This window comes from Acomys minous, assembly GCF_964271855.1.
Source record: "Acomys minous genome assembly, chromosome: 11".
NCBI lineage: Eukaryota > Metazoa > Chordata > Mammalia > Rodentia > Muridae > Acomys > Acomys minous.
Window position 1 is genome coordinate 74700108 of NC_140492.1, and position 26908 is coordinate 74727015.

Here is a 26908-nt window from a genome sequence, read left to right on the forward strand (position 1 = left end):
GCTAAGAGCACTGACTGTTCTTCCAGATGTCATGAGTTCAATTCCCAGCAACCACATGGTGGCTCACAACCATCTATGATGTGATCTAATGCCCTCTTCTGGCCTGCAGGTGTACATGCAGGCAGAGCATTGTATACATAATAAATAAATAAATAAATAAATAAATAAATAAATAAGTAAATAATCTTTTAAAAAAAGAAAATAGTTTTTTTTCTTTTAAAGTTGCTTTTCAAGTCTATGTTTAAAAAACAATTTTTTAAGAACTCAGTTTTCTCTGTGTTGCTCCTAATACTTGGCTTCAAGTAATTTTCATATGTCAGCATCCCAAATAGTTGAGGCTAAAATTCCGGGTTCATTGCACTGTGTTATAGGCTATAGGTCAGTAAAACTAAAAGTATTCATGGTGCGGTAGAGCGATGGTCAAAGATTTTCTACAATTTATTATGAGATGCTCAGACTTTAATCTTTGGCATGGAAAACACAACCAACACCCCCTGGGAAGTTATTATAGAAAGGACATTCCTGTCATGATCACTAGACCTATATAAACTGCTTTATGTCTGTAAAAGCAATTTTGAAAGTGCTACTCATATTTTAAAGAATCACACATTTGGCTTAACAATTCTACTTACAGGAATTTCCTTTCGCATCCTGCTGGTTCCCCCTTTTCCTCAGCATCCCTCAGCCATTGCTCCTAGCTTATCTGTTCCTTCGTGTCTCCCTTATGCTCCACAGAACCGTGCTCACCAGGCACCCCCACAGCCCCACACTTAGATTTCAGATGGTCTACCTGTGCTCTCCTTCCCGCCTCCGTTTTGGATTGTCCGGAGTACTCATAAAGCTGCTGTGTCCCCCACCTCCCGTGCCACCCTGGGAACCTCCTCCATCCTCTTGGGACTTGGTCTCATGGTGCCGCCTCGGGAACCTCTGGTTCATTCTCACAGGCCTCTCCAGCCACACCTCTCCTCCCATCTTATTCGTTCATGAATCCCACTGACCCCCAGAACCTCTCTTTAATGGAGACCTGCCAGCTGCCACATATCATACAGGATGTCTGTGGCCTCCTTCATCTTTCATCCTGGACCCTGCACAGTTCTCTTGGAATGGTGCTGCCTGGTCACCTCAGCCTCCTCCTAACCCACCTCCATCCCCTCTGGATTCTCTGTCATCTGTCAGGCTACTGCCTGGATACACTCGGTGCTGCCGCCTCTGCTGCCCTTTGTGGAACCAGACTTCAAGTCTACTTAAGAAAACTTTGCAGTCAGTCCATTTTCTGATCTGAGGCCACTCAGATGCTGAGCTGCAAACAGAAATTCAAATCTGGGACTAGTTAGTCTGAAGCCAGTCTTCGAGGCTGACCCAAGACTGAAGACTTCCAATTCACAACCTGTCAGATTGGGACAAAAGCAAACATGGAAACAAGCACCCACTCAACAAAGGCAAGACCAGACATGTACAGCAACAAGCACTAAAAATACTAAAACATCATTTGCCTGGGTCCCTGCACCAAAAAAAAAAAAAAAAAAAAAAAAAAAAAAGACAACCAAGACAATATTCTTCCTCCAGAAACCAATAGCCCTATTTTAAGATGCTTTAAGAAAAGTGACTTAGCTGAAGTAGGAAACAGGAACGTTAAAAATGGCGATTATGAATATATTCGCAGGCCTTAGAGAGGATATGAAAGCCTTGACGAAGACTAAAAACAAAAACAGTTAATTGAAATAAGAGAAGTAATTCACATATGAAAGCAGAATTAAACAAAGAAATAAGACCACTAAATACAAGCCAAACTGAAGTAAAGGTTGAAATGAAAAACTCAGGAAGTCAAACAAAAGCCTCATAAGTAAGCCTCACCAACAGATTAAGAGACATAGAAGAAGCCAGGCACTGGTGACTCACACCTTTAATCCCAGCACTCGGGAGGCAGAGGCAGGTGGATCTCTGTGAGTTCGAGGCCAGCCTGGTCTACAAAGTGACTTCCAGGACAACCAAGGCTACACAGAGAATGCTTGTCTTGAAAAACCTGGGAGAAAAAGAGAGAGAGAGAGACCGACAGACAGACAGACAGACAGAGAAAGAATTAAAGGTATTGAAGATAAGGTAAAAGAAACGAATAGCTTGGTCAAAGCAAATGATAAATCTAAAAACTAAGTCCAGGAAAAAACATTCAGAAAATTCCAGACACTATAAAAAGGACAAACCTATGTAAATGTAAACAAAGAAGGAACTCAAAGTCAAAGGCACAGAAAATATTTTTAATAAAATTACAGAGGAAAAATTCTCTAAAGAAAAAGGTTAGTTCTAAGGCTCAAGAGGCATCTAGAACAGCAAACTTAAAAAGCCAGAAAAGAAATTATGTGAGGCACATAATAATGAAAACACTAAATGTACCGAACAAAAAATAGTAAGAGCTGTAAGATGAAAAGGCCAAGTCCCGTACAAGAGCAGGTCCGTTAGAATGACACCTGGCTTTTCACTGGAGACTTTTAAAGCCAGAAGGGCCTGGGTGGCTGCTTTATTATCCCTGAAAGACCACAGATGCCAGCCCAAACTGTCATACAAAGCAAAACTGTCTGTTACAGTCAACAGAGAAAGAAAAACATTTTATGATAGAAACAGATGTAAATTTTTGTCCACTAATACGTCTCTACAGAAGGCAGTAGTAGGAAGACAGCAGTCTGAAGAGGTTAGTTACACTCAAGATGACACAAGGAATAAATAATCCCAAAATAGTTCACCAAAAGGTAGAAATGCCACATGAAAACACAATTAATAAAAACTGCTCAATAATAACTCAATTCCCCCAATAAAAGACAGACTAACTGGATTAGGAAACAGGATATATCTGCTGCAGCAAGAAACACATCTCACCATCAAGGATAGACATCACTATAGAGTAAAACAATAAAAAGGGTATGCCAATTAAATGGAACCAACAAGAAATCTGTTTTAGCCATTTTTAATATCTAACAAAATAGACTTCAAACCAAAACTAATCAGAAGAGACAGGGATTGACTCTGTCTACTCACTATCAGAAAAATATGCTAAGAGGACATTGCAATTCTCAACATGCACCAAACACAAGCGAACTCAAGTTCATAGAAAGAGACACCCTACATCTAAAATCACGCATTGACCCTAATACAGTGATAGTTCCATTCTTTGCCTTTGTCATCTAGTCAAAAACTATATAGAGAAATAACATCAAAAATCAAGTGGACCTAAAAGGGATTTTTCAGAGCATGTCACATAAACACAAAAATACACATTCTTCTCAGTAGCCTATGGAATTAAAAAAAAAAAAACACATATTAGGGCACAAAGCAATTCTTAATAGATGCATAAGAATTGAAATGGTACCCTTTATCCTATCTGACCACCATAGATTAAAGCTGAAAATAACAGTTGTAGAAACAGCAGGTGAGACTCACAGCCAAACACTGGGCAGAGCCTTGTGGACGAGTGGGAGAAGGATAGAAGGGCCTGGAAGGGGCAGGAGCTCCACAAGAACACCAACGGAGCCAACTCACCTGGGCCCAGGGGGGCTTGCGGAGACTGAAGCACCGACCAAGGACCATGCATGGGTCCCCTAGAAGGGGGAGCAGGGGGCTGTCTCTGACAAGGTCTCTGTTGCATGCATTTTGATTCAGGCTTTCCCTGCAGGGGTTGCCTTGTCAGGACACCATGAAAGAGGAAGTGCTTAGCCCAGATGTGAATGGATGTGCTGGGGTAGGTTAGTAGGTGGGGGGGGATAGAGGGGGCTCGCCTTCTCTGAGGGATGGGGGGGGGAAGGGGGGAGGGAGGAGAGGAGGGAGGGGACTTTAGGATATAAAGTGAATAGCTAAGTAACCATCTGCTTTGTTGTTGTTGTTGTTGTTGTTGTTAGATGAACTACATGCAGCTCTGGCTGTCCTGGAACTCACTGTGGAGATAGAACTGATTCTTGCCTTTGCCTTGTCAGACTGAGGTTACAGGTATATGCTGCCACAATCTGGCCTTGGATTCTGAAATCTGTGTTTTAAAAAAAGGGGGGCAGGATGGTCACAACATTTGCCAAGATATCCAAGAGCCACCTTTAGACCTTCAAATCCTTTCATTTAGTTTACTTGTTTTTCAAAGATAACTAACCAGCTACCATTTGCCTGCTGAACAAGCAAAACGTGTGTCCTGTGGTAGGTGTTGCAGGCGAATCGCAGCCCCTCCAATTACATAGTCCACAACTTCACGACTCTGAGTGCTCCTTGCCATCAGGGATTGAAATCTAGGAAGTTCAGTCAAGTTTTATTTAACTTTTCATTCCTCTCAGACAGGTGGTTTTGTGGTTCAGGGCCACTCTTTTCTTTGACAATATCATAATCCTGTGTGTTGTGATTATATTGATACCCCCACCACCTTCTAATATTCCCCCATCCTTTCTAGGACTTGTTCTTCTTCCTACTCTATTAAAGACAATAAGCCCCAACCCCAGCAAACATGACCCTTTAGAAAGGGTGGAGCTTCAGGGCTGGAGAGTTGGCTCAGTGGTTAAGAGCACTGTCTTCTCTTCCAAAGGTCCCAGGTTCAATTCCCAGCACCTACATGGCATCTCACCATGCTAGCCTGTCCAGTCAGAGGATAGGAAATCTAGGGCGATGGAAATCTCTTGAGACATTCTTTAAATTTTCCTCAAGTGTCTTTGACTGATCCTCATAAAGTGTTCTTATACGGAAATGCCATTAATCAATAAGACTCCATTCTTTTAACAACGGGATTCACTATGTAGCGCAGGCCTTGTGTTCCTCTTGCCTACGTCTTCCAGGCCTGGATTTACAGGTGTGTACCCCGACTCAAGTAGGTATACTCATACGTAACACTTTAACAGCCATTATGCGTCTAGCTGTTCCCTAGCGTTTTGACGACAGTAGACCCAGCATCACTGCCTTAGCCTTCTAACTAGCTCAGATGGATACCTGAAACCTTCTGGAACAGGCCCACCGCGGTCCACTCAGCCTGAACTACACCTCCCGGCAGCCTTTGCACCTCTCCTCCCCCCCCCCCACCTCCGGCGTGGCGCGTGGCCTGCCGGGAGCGGGCTGGGAGGTGGCGGCCGGGCCCAATGGGTGCGGGCTCCCGAGGAGAGGGCGGAGGAGAAGAGGAAGCCAGCGGGCTGTGGGCCTCGTCCCCATTCATTGCGGTGGCCTGCTGGGTGGGGGGTCTCGTGTGTCCCGAGTCATGGAGGCGCTGATCCCGGTCATCAATAAGCTGCAGGACGTCTTCAACACGGTGGGCGCCGACATCATCCAGCTGCCTCAGATCGTGGTGGTGGGGACGCAGGTAAGACGAGGGCCGCGGTTGGGAGGCCGGCCTGCAGGTGTCAGCGCGAGGAGGAGGAGGCCACCCGCCCGGGGCTCCCCTCCGGCCGCCCGGGGCTCCCCCCACCCCAGCCCCGATTCCCCCACCCCGGCCTTGTAGTCCCCGGCCCGGCGCGCCTTGGCCCAAGGGCACTCGGGGGACGCCCGGGCGGGCGGGCGAGCGGTTCCGCTTCCTTCCGGCGGCGGAGGGGGCGGCAAGCTAGTGGTGAGTTGGGGGGGCCCCACGCCGCACTGCTACGTAAAAATAAGATGAAAAGAACCCCCCGTGTGTGGTTAGCGTCCTACGGTGAGGAAGGAGGAGCACCAAGTTTTTCTTGTAGTCCTCCATGACTTTGGTGTTCACAGTTTTGTGACTGTGACCCAAATTTGGCGTAAGGTTCTAGGGCCTTTTCATGTGGGGTACAGAGATGAGTAAAAAAAAAAAAAATTTTTTTTTGTGGGAGACGAGTGTTGAAGAAATAACTATCTAGAATGATTTTATCTGTGTATTATTTTTATTTTATAATGCCTGAAGTGAAATCACAACTTTACGAGGGGCTTGTTTTTGAGACAGAGCCCTACTCTGTATTTCAAGCTGGCTGAGAATTCACCTTCTATCCTGAATTGGCTGAGGCTCGCAGGAGTCCTGCTGCCTCAGCTCCCGTGACTGACAACTCATAACGCCCAGATTTTTTATTTTATTTTATGTATATGAATTTTTTTTTCTGGTGCTGATCAGAAAAGGGTAGCAAATCTACTGGAACTGGAATTAGAGACAGTTGTGAGCTGCCATGTGCGTGCTGGGGCCCGGAGCCTCTGCAAGAGCAACGTTTTCTCTTAACCTCTGAGCCATCTCCGTAGCCCCTTTATAAACATATTTTTAAATGTCCCCATTGGTTAATAATGTTCTCTTCTTCTGAGGCAATGGGTGATTTCTCCATTTTCCCATGGGTTTTAGCCATGCAGTATGGCTACACCATACATACTACAGAAAGTGTATAAATACTATGAGACTAACACAATTCGTGTGTGTATGTGTGTGTGTGTGTGTGTGTGTGTGTATGTGTATATATATATATATAATTTATTTGGGCTTTAAATATTTAAAGCAGTAGGAATTATTTTTCGACCATTGCTTGGTTTCTTAACTGGGTAAGTATAGATTCTATTCTGCCAATTGTGTCTGTGTATATTCCAGTGATGTTGGCAATGATTAGAAGCTAAATTAGTGAATATACTACAAACGCTTTTTCTTTTTAAACATTTTTTCCCATTAGGATCATTTAGTAGGTCTCTATAAAGATTTTCAGTGATGCACATTGCTCGTTGTAATGAGATATTTATTTTTGCTTTTATGTGTATGAATGTTTGCCTACATGTATGTATATGCATCAAATGCTTGCTAATTCCTTTGGAAGCCAGAAGTGGGCAACTGATCTCCTGGCACTGGTGATACAGATGGTTGTGCGCTGCCATGTGCATGCTGGGAAACTGAACTTGGGTCCTCTGCAAGAGCAGCAAGTGCTCTTAACTGCTGAGGTATTTCTTTAGCCCCAGAGTTGTAAAACACTGGGACTTTTAAAACTAGTTTTTTTGTAAATAAAATTAGAAAAGATAACATAGTTAAATTTTTCTTTCATAACAGTTGAGAATTGTCACTTAGCTTTAGAGCAGATTCTTTACATATACTTTTAAGAGATTTCCAAGTGCATTTTAACCACGATTCAGTAAAAGAATCAGGGATATAATGAAGCCATGTAAAGCATTTAAAATGGAGACAGTTTTTCTTACACACAATAGTGTGTAGGGGTTAGTGGAGGAGGAAGGAAGGCCTCTGATATCCATCCCAGTAACGTTTCGTACCTGCCATTTCTGTGTGCTGATGTTAGAAAGTTTTGTTTTTGTTTTGTTTGTTTCAGTTTGACAGGCTTTATCTCTGTCCAGTCCTTACTATCTGAAATGTAGTTTCTTTTTTTATTCTGGTCCAAAAGAAGGTAGAGTCTAGAAACTTCAGCTTTCCCCATGTTTATCATACATACCACTATATCTTCTTTGCCATTTGTACTCTGATGATGCAGAACAAGAATGCAGCACACAGCTCCCACTCTTATTAACAGAGGAGTGTACAATGGCTGAGTTCCAGACATACACATACGTATCAGTACTTGTATTCCTGTTTTTGTAGAAATAGCGGTGTCTCTGTCTTCCCTGTTATCTGTGCACTATATTACTGTTGATTATATTTTCTTCCATGACTCTGAAATAACTATATGAAAATCATGTCGAAAACAAATTTCCTGCATCCTATCCCTAGATGGTTTGAATTTATAGGTCTAAAGTGAGCAAGGTGACATGAGATTCTGATAAAAGCTGGTTCGTATATCCTAAGCTGAAAGATATATTAATGAATGTTTTAATTTTAAAATTTTACATGGAAAAGGAGAATAATTTGGGGACTCTGAGTCTTTAGAGCACACTGCATTCAGTACATACTGATGTGGATGGCATTTAGCCTCCTTTTTTCTTTCTGTCTGTCTTGTTTTGAGATAGGTATGTCTGTAGTTAGCCTGAAACTCGTATGTATACCAGGCTGGCCTCCTACTCACAGAGATCTGCCCCCATCTGCCTCCTTAGTATTGGGGCTAAAGGTGTGTGCCACCACATTTAGCACCTGAGCGGCATTCTTGGCAGCCTTTGTCAAACTCCTAAGTATCCTGGGTCTTGATTTCTTATGTTGTGCACGTACTTCCCTGGGGTCAGGAGTTGAAGGAGTTGGAGAGAAAGAATTGTGTTTAGAGGTACTAGTCATTCATTTTTTATTGCTTAGCTAATGCTTTCTGATCTTTGAGATAGTCTGCAAGGAAAGAAAAGAAAATGGGGGAGAGAAGTGGATACTTTCAGACCATGTTGTACTTTGCCGGTGGAGAAGAAGGTAAAATTTAAAACAGCTTTTGTGATTGAACTTGGGAAATTTAATCACAGGTTTTTAAAGTTGAGAATCACAAAGGGCAGTCCTGGAGGTGTATAATCCAAACCTCCACCATCCAGCGCTGGTGTCACATCATTAACCTCAGGCTATCTATGGCCTAGGATAGCTTCTGATGCCCGTTTTTGTTTAATTTGTTTTATTTTTTGAGATAATGTTTTTCTCTGTAGCCTTGGCTGTACTGGACTTGCTTTGTAGACCAGGCTGGCCTTGCACTCACAAAGATCCACCTGCCTCTGTCTCCCTAAGTGCTGGGATTATGGTGTGTGCCACCTCACCCAGTGATGCCCTTTTTCTTTGCCCTTTTAGTAATTTCAGCACTCCTTCAATGATTAAGACAAATATAAAAGAATTTTAGCAATCAGTTTGTAAACTAACTTTTAAAGAAAGTTGAAATACTTATAACACCATAAAAGTCATAGAGAAGTACACCATTCAATGGTTTTTAGTTATAGACACAGAGTTGCGAAAGTATCACTAGGGTTTGATTCCATAACACTGGCTGGCTAGCATTTTGACATGCACTGGAATCATTTGGGAAGAGAGAACCACGTTTGAGGAAATGCTGTTAGTAGATTGGACTGCAGGAGAGTCTGTCGGGTGTTTTCTGGGTTAAATGGTTATGTGGGAAGTTCCAGCCCATTGCAGGTGGGTACATTCCTGGGCAGGTGGTTATGTGTTCTGTTAAAAAGCGAGCTGAGTGACCTATGGCAAGCAAGCCAGTGAGCAGTTTTCTCTCATGGTTTCTACTTCAGCTCCTGCCTCTAGGATCCTCCTTGTGAGTTCCTGCCCTGAAGGAACTGTTGTATTGCCTCATAAAGAAAGCCTTTTCCCCCCACCTTGAGACAGAGTTTCTCTGTGTAGCCCTGGCTGTCCCATTAAGGATGAAAGCCTTTACCCATAAGGATCCACTCTTTTATTTTACCTTCTCCTACGTACTGATAAACACAATCTAATTTTTGTATATAGTTTGCCTGGTGTAGACATTTCATGTAAATAGAGTCCAGTGATAACGGTTTTTTTCTTTCTTTTACTCAGCATGCCTATGGTATATATTAGTGTAAGTTGAGTATCTTTATTGCAAAAGTGATCCAGTATCTAAAATTTCTAGTGTTAGTATGATGCTACAAGTATAAAATTCTATGTTTAACAATATGGCAAATAGATTGTGGTCAATTCATAGATACAGGTTACAGAGATGGCTCAGTAATTAGGCGCGATTGCTGGTTTTGTACATCAGTGAGCTCCCAGGTGCCCATAACTCCAATTCTAGGGGATCCAGCACCCTCTTTCTGGCTTCAGTGGCTATCTGCGTGCATATGGCATCACTCATATGCATATACAATATACATACAAATAAACATATTTAATAAACATGGGCACATTAAAATATTGATAAACATGAAGTAAAAATGAACTGTGTTTAGATTTGTATCATTATACACATTCAATATTCTAAAATTCTAAGAATCCCAAATCTGAAATGGTTCATTTTTGACCCAAGCATTTCAGATAAAAGATATTCAACCTACGTTCCTTCCTCCCCACCCACCCCCACCCTCCCCCTTTCTTCCTTTTTGGTTGGATAATGCTCTGTTCTGTAGATTTACTACAGCTTGTTTATCTAGTCAGTATACCTTTTAGGATTATCCATATTATGGTATGTACTAGTGTAGGTTGAATATTCTTGATAGACACTGGTCCTTACTCTGCTTTTACTAAAATAATGCTGCTGTAAATATTTACTATTAAATTATTATTATTATTGAATTAACCACCTCGGGGCAGTAGTTTTTCTTCCAGCACCTTACACTATTTCACTGCATAGCTTTTAGTGGAAAGTCTGTTACATGATTCTTCTTGTTTGATGTTTGTCTGCTTTTCTACAAATTGATTCTAATTTGTTACATTGGATTGTTTGTATTTCCTACTTGTATGGAGTTCAGTAGACAGCTTGTATATTCAAGATTGTATTGAGCTTCTCTGGAAAAGTGCAATGGGGCTGCATTTCTAAGGTGAGACCATGAGGATTGAACCTGCGAGTTACGCCTATAGCTCTGTGGAGTGGGGGAGGGGGGTATGGATGTAAATTTGGTCATATCAGATATCTGACTATTTTATGATCTGGAATTTTAGAGCCAATAAAACTTATTTGCTAATGGCTGTTAGGAGTATAACAGTTTACAAGGCCTGGACTCTGAGAGTTAATATGTTAATATTTTGAGCTATCTGTATATTAGTTATTAAGTGTAGAAAGAGTATGCTAATGCCACAGATTATGAAGTCTCTTAAACTTCATACTTAGATTTTGTCCTTAGGTAGAGTGTTATGCCTGTAAGGAAAAAAGCATATAATTTAACTAGTAAGTTGATAAGAATATTCCTAAGAATTCTATGAGAAATGTTTAAGCAAAGTAGATAGATATTAAGGAAAGTACTATAAATCAGTCATTCCAAATAAAATAAAAAATTAAAGAAACATTGTTATCAGTTGCATTAATAGCAGAGATTTAAGAGTCTGTTGTATGTAGTAAAAAATGTAAACATGAATGAAACATTTGAGTGGGCATGGTGCACATGCCTTTGATTCCAGCATGTGGGGTTGGGGTGCAGCAGCAGGAGGGTCTCTGAGTTCTAAGCCAACCAGGACTACACAGTGAAACCTTGTCTCAATAAAAAGTGAATGACTCAGCCTTGACTAATGTTAGTTATTGATGAAAAGAGCTGAAACTATTAATAAGTTTTTAATGATACAGCATATCTCAGGATTGAATTGAAAACACAGTAAGTCCCATTACAGTATAATTTTTAAGAAACTACAAAATGACTGTGAGATCTGGTACACAGATCATACCCTAAAGCTACACTAGCTTTTGGAAGTAGAGATGAAGGACTTCAAGTAAGTCTTATTTTCTGAGCAAGTCAGCTCTAACTATGATGTTTGGAACTTTTCTATGGTAGCTATTCTGCAAACTTTGGAAAAAGTGAGTGAGCGTAGTTTTAAGTCACCAGCTGAAAACGAGCACTAAACGTAGCCAATTGTGGAAGAAGCTAATTCTATTTATAGTTCCAAGTCTAGAGAAGAAAAAAGGACTAGAAACTCAAGACATGTTTTGTTTAGTCTACGTGTGTTGACATATATGCTAACAAAATAATCAGTTAATTGTGTTTAAGAATTGGTGGATAGTTGACTGCCGTTGAAGCAAAACAAAAAGGGGTGGACCAGAAAATCTGACAACTGGGCCCAAATTCCCAATGGATATAAAATAATGTCTGCCGTCATTGGTCTAGGGTACGTAGCTACTGCTCCCTCTGGTGTTAGCTGCCTTCCTTGTGCATTCATAACCATGTATGTGATTTCTAGTGTAGTTAGGGCAATGAAACATTTTGTTTCTCCATCTGTATTAAGTGCTGGAAAAATGAACACTCTGGTTATGATTCAGTCATGTGTTTTGTTACCTAAATATACTCATGTAATTTGTATGGTGGGAGTTGAGAGTGGCAGTCTCGCCCTGAAATGCAGGCTAGTTTAGAATTTACAATCCTTTGCTTCAGCCTCCTAAATCCTGGGATTACAAGTGTGTAGCCTGTGTTTGACCGCCATTTTTAAAACTCCGTTGGTAAAATGAGATTTAATAACAATCTTATACAGGTACTCAGATTAAATGTGTTAGTCATGTGAAATGGTAATTGTTATGTTATATTCGGTAAATGTTAGCAATTACTACTGGTTTTAAAAATGGCTATACATTTTAAGAAAAATGAGGACATCTTGGGGGACTTTTAAAGCACAGAACTTTGTGCATGTTAGGTGAGTACCTGTGAGATACACTTCACTTTTATTTTTTTGAAGTTAAAATACAATTATATGATTTTTCTCCCTTTCCTGCTTCCACCCTTTCCCAAGCCTCCCATCTTTCAAATTATGGCCTATTTTGTCTTTTTTAATTGTGTTGTCACATACATACACATAGGCACAATACTCTTTGTCCAGCCAGTGTTGCTTGTATGTATATAATATCAGAGGTATGATATTGACTAACCAGTTCGGAGGCTTCAGTCCTGAGGAAGACCGTTCATTCTCAGCATCCCTTGGTTGTTTGTAGTTCCTTGTCTAGGGGTAGGGCCCTGTGAGAATCCCCCGTCCATGGTCTCGTGTGTATTGATGCAAGCTTGTTCAGGTCTGGTTCAGGCAGTCTTATTGTGGCTTAGCTTCCCTGTCATTTCTAGGAGGCACGATCTCAGCAGATATTCTGTTCATTTGGCGTTTACAGTCTTTCTGCCCCACTTCTGTGATGCTCCCTGAGGCTTAGGTATAGGAGTTGTATTGTAGCTGTGTCCCTTGGGGCTGGGCACCCACAGTCAGTTGCTCTCTGTATTTTGTGGTTTTCTCTAACAGTCTAGTATGTTACAAAAAGAAGTTTCTTTGATGAGGGATGAAATTTGCACTTATCTGTAGGCACAAGGATAAATATTTTTTATTGAAGAAGGTAGGTTGTTGAATAAAGTGGTGGTAAAAGGCTCTCCTATAAGATCTGTGACCGATAGCCCCAAGGAATAAGGTAGGTTCCCAATTCAAGACCTAATTTCCTTCTTGTTGAGTGGCTCTTCGGTACAGTCAGCTGTTCGTAACCACCAGGGTATGTGTGCCACTGCTGAACCCTTAGGGATATCTTGTCCTGCTGGTCGTTGTGATTTATAGCATCGTGGCTGATTTGGGCTGTTGGATGCTTCGCTCCCTTGGAACCTTGCATAGCACCTTCCTGTGCTATGAAAGTTAGTCCCCTGGGAGGCAACCGAGGGCAACAAAAATAGTTTGTGCTGCTGTAGAAATCTCTTGGACTACCTGACTGGTGACTCCAAAGAGGATTTCTCATGACTGGTACTGGAACAGTTATTAGTCTATGGTTCTTGGAGTAGCATTGTCAGCCCAAGTGACATAAATTTATATATATACACACACACACACATTTACATGTCTTTTATGTAATAAAATATGATATAATTCTTTGTCTTTTGCAGTAATTCTTAGTGTAATTTGTCCCTCTTCCCTCCTTCTCTATTGACCTACTGCCTCCCTCTCCAATTAACACCTCCCAAGTTTTTCTCATTTTCCCCTTCATATCACTTTTATCCTGCTGTTACCCTCTGTAGTGCCCCTCCCTTGTCTCAAACCATGTTACCTTTTTACTTTTCTAGTTTTGTGGTTATTCCAGAATATATACTCAGATCTGAAGAGTTGGAGCTAAGAACCACAGACGAGAGAGAACATGGTGTGTTTTCTTTTAGCATACCGGTTGCCTCACGCAATAGTTTCTGGATCTATCTATTTACCTGCGAATATTATGCTTTTATTCTTCTTTACAGCTGAGTAGTAAGTATTCCATTGTGTATGTACCACATTTTCATTATCACTTGAAGGGCATTTAGGTTGTTTCCATTTCCTAGCTATTGTGAATAAAGTGGCAGTGAAGATGGTTAAACAAGTAAGATGTTGCGTCCTTGGGCCGTGAGGTGTCGGAGCTGGGACATACAGTAGATTTATTTTTAGCTCTTTGAAAGCTCTCCAAACTGATTTCCACTAGTTTGCAATCCTACCAACAGTGAATGAGGTTCCCATTTCCCCACATCCTTTCCAGCGTTTGTTGTGTTGTTGTTGATCTTAGGTATTCTGACTAGGGTCAGATGAAACCTCAAAAGTTAATTTAATCTGTATTCCCCTAATCTTAAGGATGATAAACATCTTTTGAAATATTTTTTTCAAGACATATTTATTTATTATGTATACAGCATTTTGCCTAGATTTGAGGCCTGCAGGCCAGAAGAGGGCACCTGATCTCGTTGTAGAAGGTTGTGAGCCACCATGTGGTTGCTGGGAATTGAACTCAGGACCTTTGGAAGAGCAGGCAGTGCTCTTAACCTCCGAGCCATCTCTCCAGCCCCCTTGAAATATTTCTTAGTCATCTTGTAATCTGGAATGATAATTCCTTTAGAAACTTTGCTCAGGCTATTCAGGGTAGTATTTATGGTTCCATATAGACTTAAGACTTTTCTATTTTTGTGAAGAGTGAGATGGGGATTTTGATTGGGATCGTATCAAATCTGTAATTTTGTAATAATGGTCACTTTTACAATATTAATTCTATGTGGGTTATACAGCATGGGCATGGGAGGTTTTCTGTTTCTAGTGTCTTCAGTCTTTTTCTTTAGAAGTTTTCATTGTAAAGATCTTCTTACCTTCTTGGCTATTATTTCTTAGATAGTTTTTCTTGAAGGCTATTGTGAATGGGGATGTGTCTATACTTTCGTGGGGTGTTTATTGTTCCTGTATAGACAAGTGATTGATTTTTGTAAGTTGATTCTGTATCTTGTCACTTTGCTAAAATTTCTGAGGTAAGTTTTATCTCACACGTATAGTATATCATCTGCAGATAGAGATATTTTTAAATTTATTTCTCTTGCCTTATTGCTCCAGCTGGTGTTTTAAGGAGTATATTGAAAGGTAGTAGGGATAGTGGACCGCGCTGTCTGCTTACTGATTTAAATATGATTGTTTTGATTTTTTTTCCCATTTAGAGTAAATGTTGGCTGTGGGTTTGTCATCTATAGCTTTTATTATGTTGAGTATGTTCCTTCCCTCTAGTTTCTCTGTAGGACTTTGCTCATGAGGGCATATTGGATGTTGTCAAAACCCTTTCTGCATTTGTTGAGATGGTCATGTGATTTTTGTCTTTAGGTTCATTTATTTTATTAAATTATTGACTTGGATATGTTAAACTATCTCTCATCTTCTGGATAATGCCAACTTGGCTGTGTTGGATGATTTTTTTTTTTTTTGATGTATGCTTGTATTTGGTTTGCCAGTATTTTATTGATCTGAGTTGATATTGATCAGAACTATTGACCTGTAGTTTTCTTTCTTTGTTGTGTCTTCACCAGGTTTTGATATTAGAGTGATACTGGTTTTATTATGGACTAGAAGTACTTATTTGCTTTTCCCCCCTTCTTCTCATATATTTGTTCATTTGTTTACTTATTTTTAATAATTTAAGAGTATTTGCTGTAGATATTTAAAAGTCTGGTAGACTTCATCTAGGCTTAGGTATTTGGGTTTTGTTGTTTGTTTGTTTCACCATTTTGTCTCATTTATTCTGGGTTGGTTTAGGTGGCTGATTTCTTGGTTTAACTTTGGTGGTTTGAGCCAGGCATGGAGGCAGAGGTTGTGAGTTCGAGGCCAGCCTGGTCTACAAAGTGAGTCCAGGACAGCCAAGCCTACACAGAAAAACCCTGTCTCAAAAAACAAAAACAAAAAACATTGATGGTTTGGATCAATATAGAAATCCCTCCATTTCTTTTAGATTTACAGCTTATAGGAATACAGGTCTTAAAAAGCAATTCCTATAATACTCGGGATTTTTTTTGTGTGTCTGTTATGTTTCCCTCTTTGTTTCTGATTCTGTTACTTTAGGTCCTCTGTTTCTTTTGATTAGTTGGACAAAAGTGTGTCAATATTATTTATATTCTCATAGAACCGGCTCTTAGATTCATTCTTTGTATTATATTTGTTTCTGTTTCCTTAATTTCTACTTTGAATTTAATTATTACTTACAGTCTACTGGGTTTGGTCTGTTTGTTTTTCCAAGTTCTTGAGTTGCATCGTTAAGTCCTTTATCTGTACTCTTTCTGATCTTTGTTTGTTTTGTGTTTTGTTTTCAGGCACAGAGTTTCTCTGTGTTGCCTTTGCTGTCCTGGACTCACTTTGTAGACCAGGCTGGCCTTGAACTCATATCAATCGGCCTGCCTCTGCCTTCCAAGTGCTGGGCTTAAAGGTGCGCATCTTACCACGCCAGGCTTGTTTTTATTTTTATTGCAATAGTCTCTATTAAGGACAATTTTTGTTATTAACGTGACTGCATCTGAAATCAGCTGGATCACAAGATGTTGGGCATACCTGTGGGGGATTTTTTTTTTTAAGTCAGATTATTTGAAACAGGAAATTTAATGCTAAAGAATACCCTAAGTAATAGGCCACGCCTGCTGGTGGCAGCCCACATAAAAGGGCATGAAAAATGGGATTTTTGCTGTTTGCTTGTTTGCTTTCATTCTTGCTGGCAATTTCATCCATCCTGCTAATGAGGCATTCTTTCACTAATGTTAGAACATACTTCATAATTCAAATATAGACTGAAGATAGCATCTCTCCAGGAATCCTCCAAAGACTTCAGTGCCAGAGACTGGAACTGCTTAGACATTGAGTCTAGTGAACTTAACAACTGTAGAGTTTTCATCTTTTCCATCTCTAGACTGTCATTGTTGGAATAAACAGGCTACAACATGTAAGCCTATCTATTAAATTCCACATATTTGTTATATATTTTATTATTTCTGTTAACCCTGACTAATATAGTCAGGATACATGGAGTTACTTCAGTTTTTCTCAGTTTCTTAAGTTTTGTTTTTCAAAAACGTTTCCATGGGCTGCTGAATAGAATGTACTTTAGCATTTGAGTGGAATATTCTGTAGATACCTGATAAGCCCATTTGATGTATGAGGTCATTTTATTCTGATGTTTCTGGGGTTCTTAGTTTTGCTTGTAGTTTTGGTTTTGCCCAGATGACCTGTGTATTGGAGAAAGGAAGAACGATATTGAAATCACTTTTTAAATACTGATTTCAACTTATTGAGATCAATATTGAAATTAGAGGGTTGATTTTAATATTGTTTTTAATTCCAGTTGTATTCTTTATAAAATTGGAAACACCAGGTTTGGTGCGTTTGATTGCTATGTCTTGGGTAATTGTTTGGTTGATAAGAATGAACTGTCTAGCCAGGCATAGTGGCACATGCCTATAATCCCAGCACTCAGAGAGGCAGAGGCAGGAGGATCTCTGTGAGTTAAAAGCCAACCTGATTTACAGAGCAGTCCAGGACAGCCAGGGCTATACACAGAAACCCTGCCCTGAAAAAATCAAACCAAACAATAACAAAAGAATGAAATATCTTTCATCTTTTCTGATTAATTTTAGTTTAAAGTCTGTTTTTTCCATTATTAGTATACTGGTGCCTGTTTGCTTCCTGGTTTCATTGATTACAGTAACTTCTTTCATCCTTTCCCTTTAATGTGTTGCCTACTCTAAGACAAAGTAACCCCTGAGGGGGTTTCAATGAGAATGGCCCCCGTAGGCTCACATATTTGAATACTTGGAACTCAGTGGAACTATTTGGGAAGGATCATGAGGTGTGGCCTTGTTGGAGAAAGTGTGCCAATAGGTGTTAGCTCTGTGTGCCTGCCTGCCTGCCACCATGCTCCTTATGGACATGTTCTCAGCCCTCTGGAACTATGTATCCTCCCCCTCCACCCAGTGCTCCCTTTCATAAGCCTCAGCTATGGTGGGAGGTTTTTTTTTTAGTATTAATAAAAATGTAACTAAGATAACCATCTTATTTTTAATGTGCAGATGAAATATCGAAAGAGTATAATATAGCTAAATTTTTCTCTACGTTGAGGTATGATTTACATTCTCATAGCATTTTGACGAAAATCTGGGTTGATTTGAATTCATTTCTATTGTGGATGACCAAATTTGTACTCTGCATTAGTTTGGTAAGGCTACCATAACAAAAGCATATAAACGGGATGACTTACTGTTATTATAAAGACAACACCTTGATGGTCCTATTTTAATTTAGTTACCCTTTTCAGAAGCCCTGACTCCAAATACAGTCAGTCACATTCTGAGGTGCTATATGATAGAACTTCCAATTACACATTTAAGGAGGGTGATCCAACAATATGACTTAGCATGATGGCTTAGTTATGGTTTAATTACTGTGAAGAGACTTCATGACCGTGGCAACTCTTAAAAAGGAAAACATTAAATTGGGGCTGGCTTACAGTTAGAGGGTTAGTCCATTAAACTTTGCAGCATAGTTCTGGAGAGGTAGCTAAGAGCTCTCCATCTCAGCTGCAGGCAGCGGGAAAAGAGGGTGTCACTAGACCTGGCTTGGGCTTCTGAAACCCTAAAACCCATCCTCAGTGGCACACTTCTTTCAACAAGGCCACACCTTCCAATAGTGTCCCTCCCTATGCGCCGATGGAGGTTATTTTCATTCAGACCACTGTACATTGTGTGTGTGTGTGTGTGTGTGTGTGTGTGTGTGTGTGTGTGTGTAACTTAATATGGAGTCATAAAGGAGGACAGAAAAGCAAATAAAGTGATAAAATGAGTTTATATCAAATTCAAAAGTATTTAAAATGTAGTCTCTGTAAAATACCTCATTTAAAAGCAAAACCCAAAATGTTTGTTGAACTTTATGAAAATGTAAATTGTAGAATAGAAAAATAACTTGGAATTCTTCTAAAAGATCAAAAGCAGAAGTTACGGACTTTATTATAGATAAGAGACTGAGAGTAAGCTCTTAGGTTGGGAAAGAGCATGTATGGCAGCTGACACAAGAAACTGCGCTGATCAAGAATAGATGATCCCTAAGGGGAATTAAGAACTTCAGATCTCAACTGCTGTGCATAAATGCTGAAGTAACCTTCCTGTCAAAGTCACCGTTGTTTTCCAGCATCCATAGCTCTGTGCTATCCATGGAGCTGGCCCACAAGGTAACAGAGATCATGTAGCAAGCCATGGCACACCACCAGTGTCATGAAAGCCACACCGAACATATCAGCTTTGTGAGAGAAACAATTAGAGAGGTGTATCTCTTAAGTTCCTCAAGAATAACCAGGCACTCAGGCTTATCAAGAAGAGAGTGGGGTGCACATTCAGGCCACCAGAGGAAGCACAAGAAACAGAGTGTTGGACCACAGTGGAAGAATGTAGCTGCTAAGGACCAATCCCATCCTACTTGTCTTCTCCCTCAGTTAATATAATGAAAAAAGGAAAAATTATATAGTCCAGTTTATGAAATCAAACAAAAACACAAAGTTCTGAAAAGAGGGATGAGGAGGTACAGGTTTCCTAAAAAGACTCAAACTGGCATCAGATTATTTGTATGTAACAACAAACGTTGACTATATGCAACATTATTAAAAATGTGGAGCTCGTGGGAAATTATGATTGAAAATGTCTGTTTTCCTCCATATCATAGTTGTTCCAGTAGGAAGTGTTACGGTTTAATTTGGTCCCTAGCATAGCTTGGAGGTGTTTGAAGAGGTAGGCCCTAGTGGGAGTTTGCTGGTTCATTGTGGGTATTCCTTTTAGAAAGTTTTTTTGGTTTTTTGTTTTGTTTTGTTTTTTTAATTAATGCTGGCTTTCTGGAGACAATTCTTAGAAGAAAATCTTCTGACTCTGGGCATATGCCTGAAGGAATCGCAATCAGTATACCACATGTACTTGCACCTTCGTGTTTATTGATGCACTATACCTAAATGGTTAAAAGGTATGTAGTATGTGTTATGTGCAATGGCATTTTTTTTAGCTTTTGTATTACTTTTCTGTTGCTGTGATTAAAACTTAGAAAACCAGGCCTGGAAAGATGGCTCAGAGGTTAAGAGCCCAGGTATTTTAGAGGTCCTGAGTTCAATTCCTAGCAATCACATGGTGGCTCACAACCATCTATAAATAGATCTGATTTCCTCTTCTGATGTACAGGTATACATGCAGGCAGAACAGTGTATACATAATAAATAAATAAGTCTTAAAAAACAAACTAAAACTTAGGTACAGAATGTCATTTAGTTTTTGGCGGCGGGTGTCCTGGGTCCCACATCCTATGGGTCGGTTCAGACACTGCTTGCCTACAGACTAGAATAGATTGCCCTCAAGGTCAAAGGTCCCAAGGTCCCATTTCTCACTCAGGGACAAGATAGAGTGCTCAGGGTGATTGGCCTGGCCACTAAGCTAGGTTCCCTGTTTCTCTGGGGGAGGTGGGATTCTCTGGGAGAGGTCAGAAATGAGTTTTCCACGGAGAGTTACAGTGTAGCTCTTTAGCTCTTTCACAAGGAGACAAGTCTCAAATGGTAGTGTTGACTGGGGAACCCCACAGGCCCCTGATGGTACCAAAGTGTTACAGATCCTTGTTTGAGCTGCTGTGCTAAAGTAGCAGGATGTCTGAAACCCACCGGCAGGCAGGCCTGGCAGTGCTTCAAGCTAATGGTGCATCCAGTGTGCCCCCACCCCACGCTAAATAAATGGAGTCTCAGCCAGTCATGGTGGAGGAACGACGAGCAAGAGAACGAGCACTGCTAACAAGCCAGCCAGCCTTTATTTATAAACCTTGGGCAGTGGGGAAGGGTTTGAGGGTGTATGTGTCTGATTCAGTAGGGCTAAGGGTGCCAGGATACGTAATCTACATACAGTAGCTCATTTACATGCAGTAACACGGAGCCCTATCCCAAGAAGACGAACACAGTACTTCATTGTCCTATGGGTGAGGGAATGACTTCTAAGTATGATTAAAGGTCATTTTCTGGAAGCTAGGATCTCCTCGGCTTATGGTTGGGTACTTCCAGGAATTCCCTGTGCTGGCTAAACAAGGTCCTGTAATCTTCCTTGAGAGCTATGTGACACTTCTTACAAAATCTGGGGTTACCAGATCATATGGAGTGAGAACTCTGCTGAGAAAAGGGAGTCCACCTTCATAGACCAAGCACCAAATGGCTATCGGAGATGAGACTACAACCTTATCCAGCAGAGTCCCACAGAGAGTTAACTCGAACCACCATAGTAGGGAAGTCTGGAAGGAGGCGGGCGTTTTGCTGGAGCAGCAAGCTTAGAGTTCACTTTCTGGAAATAAATGAAAATGAAAACAACACAAAGCAAAAACCCCATGGCAAACTGAAAGCAGTCCTATGAGGGAAGTGTTTAGCTCTAAGTGCCTATGTTTAAAAAAACAAACAAACCCACAAATGAGTGGTTTAATGATACAACTTAGAAAGTTGGAAAACCAAGAACAAACTGGAGTTAACAGAATCAGAAATGAACAATGAAACATTATAGCAGACACCAAAGAAATTCTGAATATTATATGGAAATATTTTAAAAACCTGTACTCTGTGAGGCTAGAAAATCTAAATGAAAGGGATGATTTCCTAGATGCATTGAAACCACCAAAATTAAACCAAGAAGTCAACAACCCACAGCACAGGAAGAGATTGAAATAGTAATAAAAGGCTTTCTAGCTTTTTTTTTTTTTTTTAAGGAAAAAAGGCCAGGACCAGAAGAATTCACAGCAGAATTATTCCAGACTTTCAAAGATGATCTGTAGCCAATAGTTTATTTCTTAAACTGTTTAAAATAATAGAAACAAGCAACACTCCCAAATTCCTTCTACAAAGCTAGTATCACTCATAATACCCAAACCACATAAAGACTCAGCAGTAAAAGAAAACTTCAGACCACTATTTCTGAGGAACATAGACTAAAAATGCATAATAAAGTAATTGCAAGCAGGATGCAGAGATACATCGAAAAGCATGTACACCATGACCAAAGTTGGCTTTATCTCTGAAATGCAGGCATAGTGCAACACTTGCAAGTCAAAAAAAATAATAAATCACATAAATGGGCTAAAAGACTACAATCACATATTCATTTTCAAAAGATATAGAAATCTAGCATGCGTTCATGATAAAAGTCTTAGAGAATGTAGGGCTAGAGGAAACAGTAAAGGCTACATATGAAAAAAACTCTATAGCCAGCATCTTTCTAAATGGAGAAAAGCTTGAAGCAATCCCACAAAGCCAGGAACAAGACAGGGATGACCACTGTGTCCACTCCTTTTCAGTACTCGTTGAGCAATAAGGCAAGAGAAAGAAATTAAAGGTATTCAAGTAGGGAGAGAAGTCAAAACTGTCCCTATTTGCAGATGACATGATATTATAAATTAGCCCAAAAATTCTACCAGAAAACTTCTAGAAACCGTAAACAAATCCAGTAACACGACAGGATACACAATCAACTTGCATGGATCAACACCTTTTCTGTATACTAACAACAAATGTACCAAGAGGGAGATCATGAACATAATAGCCTCAAAGAAAATAAAATATCTATGTATAAGTCCAACCGAGGAAGTAAAGGACTTCTGCAGTGAGAACTTTAAGCCACTGAAGAAATAAATAATGACACTAGAAAATGGAACGGTATCCCATGCTCATGAATTAGAATTAACACTGTAAAAATGGCCATTCTACCAAACACTATTTACAGATTCGGTATAATCCCAACCAAAGTCTTCATCTTATTCTTAGAAGAAATACATAAAATGATCTTTAAATTTATATGGAACCACCAAAGATGAAAGATACCTAAAACAATCCCAAGAAAACAAAACAAAAATAACAATGAAACAAAAACAAAACCTCACAGTGTTGGAGGGATTACCATTCCAAGTCTGAAGATATGTTACAGAGCCACAATAGTAAAGGACAGGGTAGTATTGGCACAGAAACAGGCATGTTCACCAATGGGACAAAATCAAAGGCCCACTCATAAGCATATATAACTTTAGCCACCTAATATTTGACAGATGCCAACAACATATGCTGGAAAAATGAAAACATCTTCAAAGCATGGTGCTGGGAAAACTGGTTGTGCACATGCAGAAGAATGAAATTAGACCTCACACAAAAATTAACTCCAAATGGACCAAAGGCCAAAACCTGAAACGCTGACACTGCTAGAAGAAAACATATGCGGTTTCTTCTATCTAGATCTAATTGATATAGCTAGGTGTAGGAAAGCACACCCTGAACAGGCCTCCATTTGCCTAAGAACTAAAGCGAAATATTAACAAGCGGGACTGCATGAAACTAAAAAGCTCTTCCGCACAGTGAAGAGAAAGCCCACAGAACGGGAGGAAGGCTGCTAGCTATACACCTGACAGAGGATTGATATCTAGAATATATAAAGAACTTTTTTTTAAAAAGTAAAAAAACAAAACAAAACAAAAGAACAACAAGCCAGGCGAGATGGCACACCCCTGTAATCCCAGCACTCTGGGTAGCAGAGGCAGGCAGATCGCTGTGTTTGAGAACAGCTTGGTCCAGGACAGGCAAAGATACACAGAGAAACCCTGTCTCAAAAAACCCAACCAACCAACCAACAAACCAAATAATCCATTTAAAAAGTGGGCCTGGGACCTAAATACAGAGTTCTCAAAAGAAGAAAAAAGAGTGGTTAAGAAATATTTCCAAAATGTTCATTGCTCCTAGTAATAGAGAAATACAAAGCAAAACAACTTTGAAATTTTATCTTACACCTGTCAGAATGGCAAAGATCAATGGAAAAACTGACAGTAAATACTGAAGGGGTGCAGGGGTTGTGGGGCCCCTCGTTCACTGCTGGTAGGATTGCAGACTGGTGTCGCGCTGTGGAAATGAGTTTGGAGGACCTACCATGTGACCCCGCTGTAACTCCTTGGCTTACGTCCAACAGACTTGACATTCTACGCCCCAGACACTTGCTCAGCCGTGTTCATTGTCTCTCTGTCATAGTACCTAGAAACGGAAGCCGTCTAAATGTTGTGCAGCTCAGGAGCGGATCATGAAAATGTGGTACATAAACATTGTGGGGCTTTTTGGGTGAGGTAACCGCAAAAATACAAATGCCACATATGCTGTCTTCAGAGGCTAGCTCTAAATCTTCAGATATGAGCACCATAGTTATTACAGAAAATAGGAAAGTAAAACAGGACCGTTGTCGCAGTGGGTGGGGGTGGACCTCAGTAGAGAAGGGATCTCAGGGTGCCAGTGTTCTGATCATAGAAATGAGAAAAGGGGGTTCCTTAGGTAGCGGGATGAAGATAAATACGGAAGAGGATAAGATACAATAAGGATGTCTGTCAAGCATATGGACACAGGTGATACGGTGGGGAGATGAGCTCGCTACAAGGGATCTGATAGTGGAGGTGGGAAATGCGTGCCTTAGGGAGTGGAAGGGAGGTTAGTACAGAAGAAGGAAAGAGGGAAAACGACAATGTCTGAAAACGGCACCAAAAAATCATGCTATTCGTTGTCTGAGAATGAAGAAACAAATTATAACGCAATTCAATGTGTAACTACACATACACAGTTTTAATGAGTGCTTCTCATCTATGCTGACGGCACTCCCTCCAGCAATCTCCAACCACCTCACAGCCCCTCCCCACATATGCATGACTTTAATCCTGGTCACCAAGAATGCAGCACATGAAACCAAAACCTAAAAGAGACAGAATGCCAGTGATTACAACATTTGGCTCAGCTTTGCTGGAACTGTATCACAAGCTGTGCTGCCTTAAGACTTTGGCCAGTTCCAGGGGATATGGCTGTGTCTCTCAACCTGCTTCCCTATAGAAGCTCACAGTCCTCAGTGAGTTTGGCCTTCCTTGTCAGTAATTAATTAAGAAAATGCCTACAGACTTGCCTACAGGCAATCAGATTAAAGTATTTCCTCCTTTTGAGGTTCCTCTTCCCAGATAACTGGCTTATGGCAAATTGATAAAAACTAACCAGGAGTTACATTATTAGAGAGTTTAAGTCTTGTTGGCTACATTAAAAATTAAGTGAGCAGTGCCCCATTTATAGGGAAATAACTATGTATGATTGCTACCCATATCATATAGGTTTTAAGACTTGGTTAAGAGAATATCAAAAAAGTAGAACAGTTTTGGGGAGAATGACTATTTTTTTATGTATTTTAATTTTAAGTGTGAGCTTTTATTGTCTCTGAATTGGAATTAACTTGTGTGTATGCTGCTTTATTAGTATAGTCTATTTAGAGAAGTCATTTATTTTGGTTTTGTATGTTTTGTTTTCAGAGCAGTGGAAAGAGCTCAGTGCTGGAAAGCCTAGTGGGGAGAGACCTTCTTCCCAGAGGGACTGGTGTGGTCACCCGGAGACCTCTCATTCTGCAGCTGGTCCACGTTTCGCCAGAAGATAAACGAAAAACAACAGGTGAAGAAAATGGTAAATTTCAGAACTGGAGTAAGAATTATTTTAAAATGTTATTTCTTTTTTTTGTCTGTTTTCAAAATAGGAATTTCAAAGTAAAAAGTTGATTAGTGAATTGGGAGCTAGTGGCTATAGCAAAATCAGAAATCCTGTGGAGTAGTATCTATCTTTAATCCCAGCGCTTGAGAGTCAGAGCCAGGTGGAGCTCTGTGAGTTCAAGACCTGCCTGGTCTACACAGTTGCAGTACAGCCAACACTACACTGAGAAACCCTGTCTTGAAACAAAACAAAACACACAAAAAATAATTTTCTTTGATTTGAGTAAAGTTGCCGAGAATAGTACCTTTTGAATAATTCAGCTTAGTAAACTGTTGTTAAGTAGAAATCAGTTACTTAAAGTAAAAAAAAAAGTTTCTATTTTACTTGCCTTTTTCTTTTCTCATTATATGCTCACTAATTTTCATTAAACTTTCCTTTAGTCTAAGAGGAAGGCTATTATTTAAAGAAAGATTTTTTGGTGTTGTGAGATAATGTAGTTCAAACTGGCTTCAGAATCCTCTTATAGCTAAGAAGAACCTCAAACTTGTGATCCTCCTGCCTCTACCTCCCAAGTATTTGGTAATAAACATATGCTACAAAAGTCCAGCTATAGGAAGAGATATTTCCACTTTTAAAGGTCCTCCCTTTTGCCGTGTTCTGCTTATACTACCTAAACTGTTTTTTGTTGTTTGTTTGTTTTTTAATACTAGACTGTATGAATAGTGAAGCCATCTATAGCTGACTCTTTAAAAATTGAAGTATTTTAAGAAATATTCTCTACTAAGAAACTTTAAATTGTTGTACATATATATAGCCTATGTTAATCACATTAGTGAGATTTGAAATGTTTGAGAGTAATACATTCAATATTTTTGTCCAGTTCAATGTTTGACTTAGACTTTGTCATCTAACATCCTGTGAAATGGCTTTGCCTTTTCAGATAGTGTTTGTAGAGAGCGCTGTCTCCGTTTTTACCTGCAGAGACTTGTTTTCAGTGTAGTTTCACTTTATCTTCTGACCTGAGGTGGGGTGGTAGTATTATATCTAATTTTCTCATTTATCTTAGAAGATATTGGTGGTGATGATTCTGATTTTATTTTAAAGTAGTGAGAAACTTGTCATGAGCATCTACTATACTTTAAACAGGGGCTCCAAGATTACTGAAGAAAGTTAGTGAGCTTGTAGATATTAGTAAGTAGTATTGTAGAATAGATGATCCCCTATATAGGAGCCCTTTAATTACTAGGGATCGTCTTGATATACTAGTAGCTACTTTGTATTTTAATATTTATTATTGAAGTTCTTTTTGTTTTATTTATTTTATTTTGAAACAAAGTCTTATTACATAACCTGTACTGGCTTATAATTTACAATGTAGACCAGGTTGGTTTATCATTTATAGTGATTCTGTGACCTCTGCCTCCCAGTTTCTGGAATTACAGAAATGGGTGACTATGCCCAGATTATTTAAAGTCTGAACCTTGAATTTATTCACTCTTGGCTAACCTGTGGCTTAGCCTCAAATAGCAAGAGTAAAATTTTCAGAATTTCATTGTTCCCACTTCCATTAAACACATTACCTAATATGGTTTGAGGCCTTCTTATTTTTCCTCAGCCATTTTGGAAGGGCAGTATCTCTATCAGAGACTGTTTGCAGATGTGGTGTT

The 26908-nt window shown here is 39.9% G+C and overlaps 1 protein-coding gene across 18 annotated transcripts in view; it reads left to right on the forward strand.

Annotated features, from left to right (window-relative positions):
* The first annotated feature begins 4950 nt into the window (after positions 1 to 4950).
* DNM1L (dynamin 1 like) overlaps positions 4951 to 26908 on the forward strand; it is a 52486-nt gene continuing 30528 nt past the window's right edge. For 4 of the 18 annotated variants that reach the window (XM_084800989.1, XM_084800977.1, XM_084800994.1 and 1 more), the window contains exons 1-2: positions 4952 to 5314; positions 25070 to 25235. In XM_084800989.1, the coding sequence (XP_084657115.1) occupies positions 5213 to 5314; positions 25070 to 25235 (268 nt within the window). In that variant the 5' untranslated portion in view covers positions 4952 to 5212. Of the gene's footprint in view, positions 5315 to 25069; positions 25236 to 26908 lie in introns of all 18 variants that reach the window. The other 14 variants (XM_084800976.1, XM_084800990.1, XM_084800991.1 and 11 more) reach the window with 9 other exon arrangements.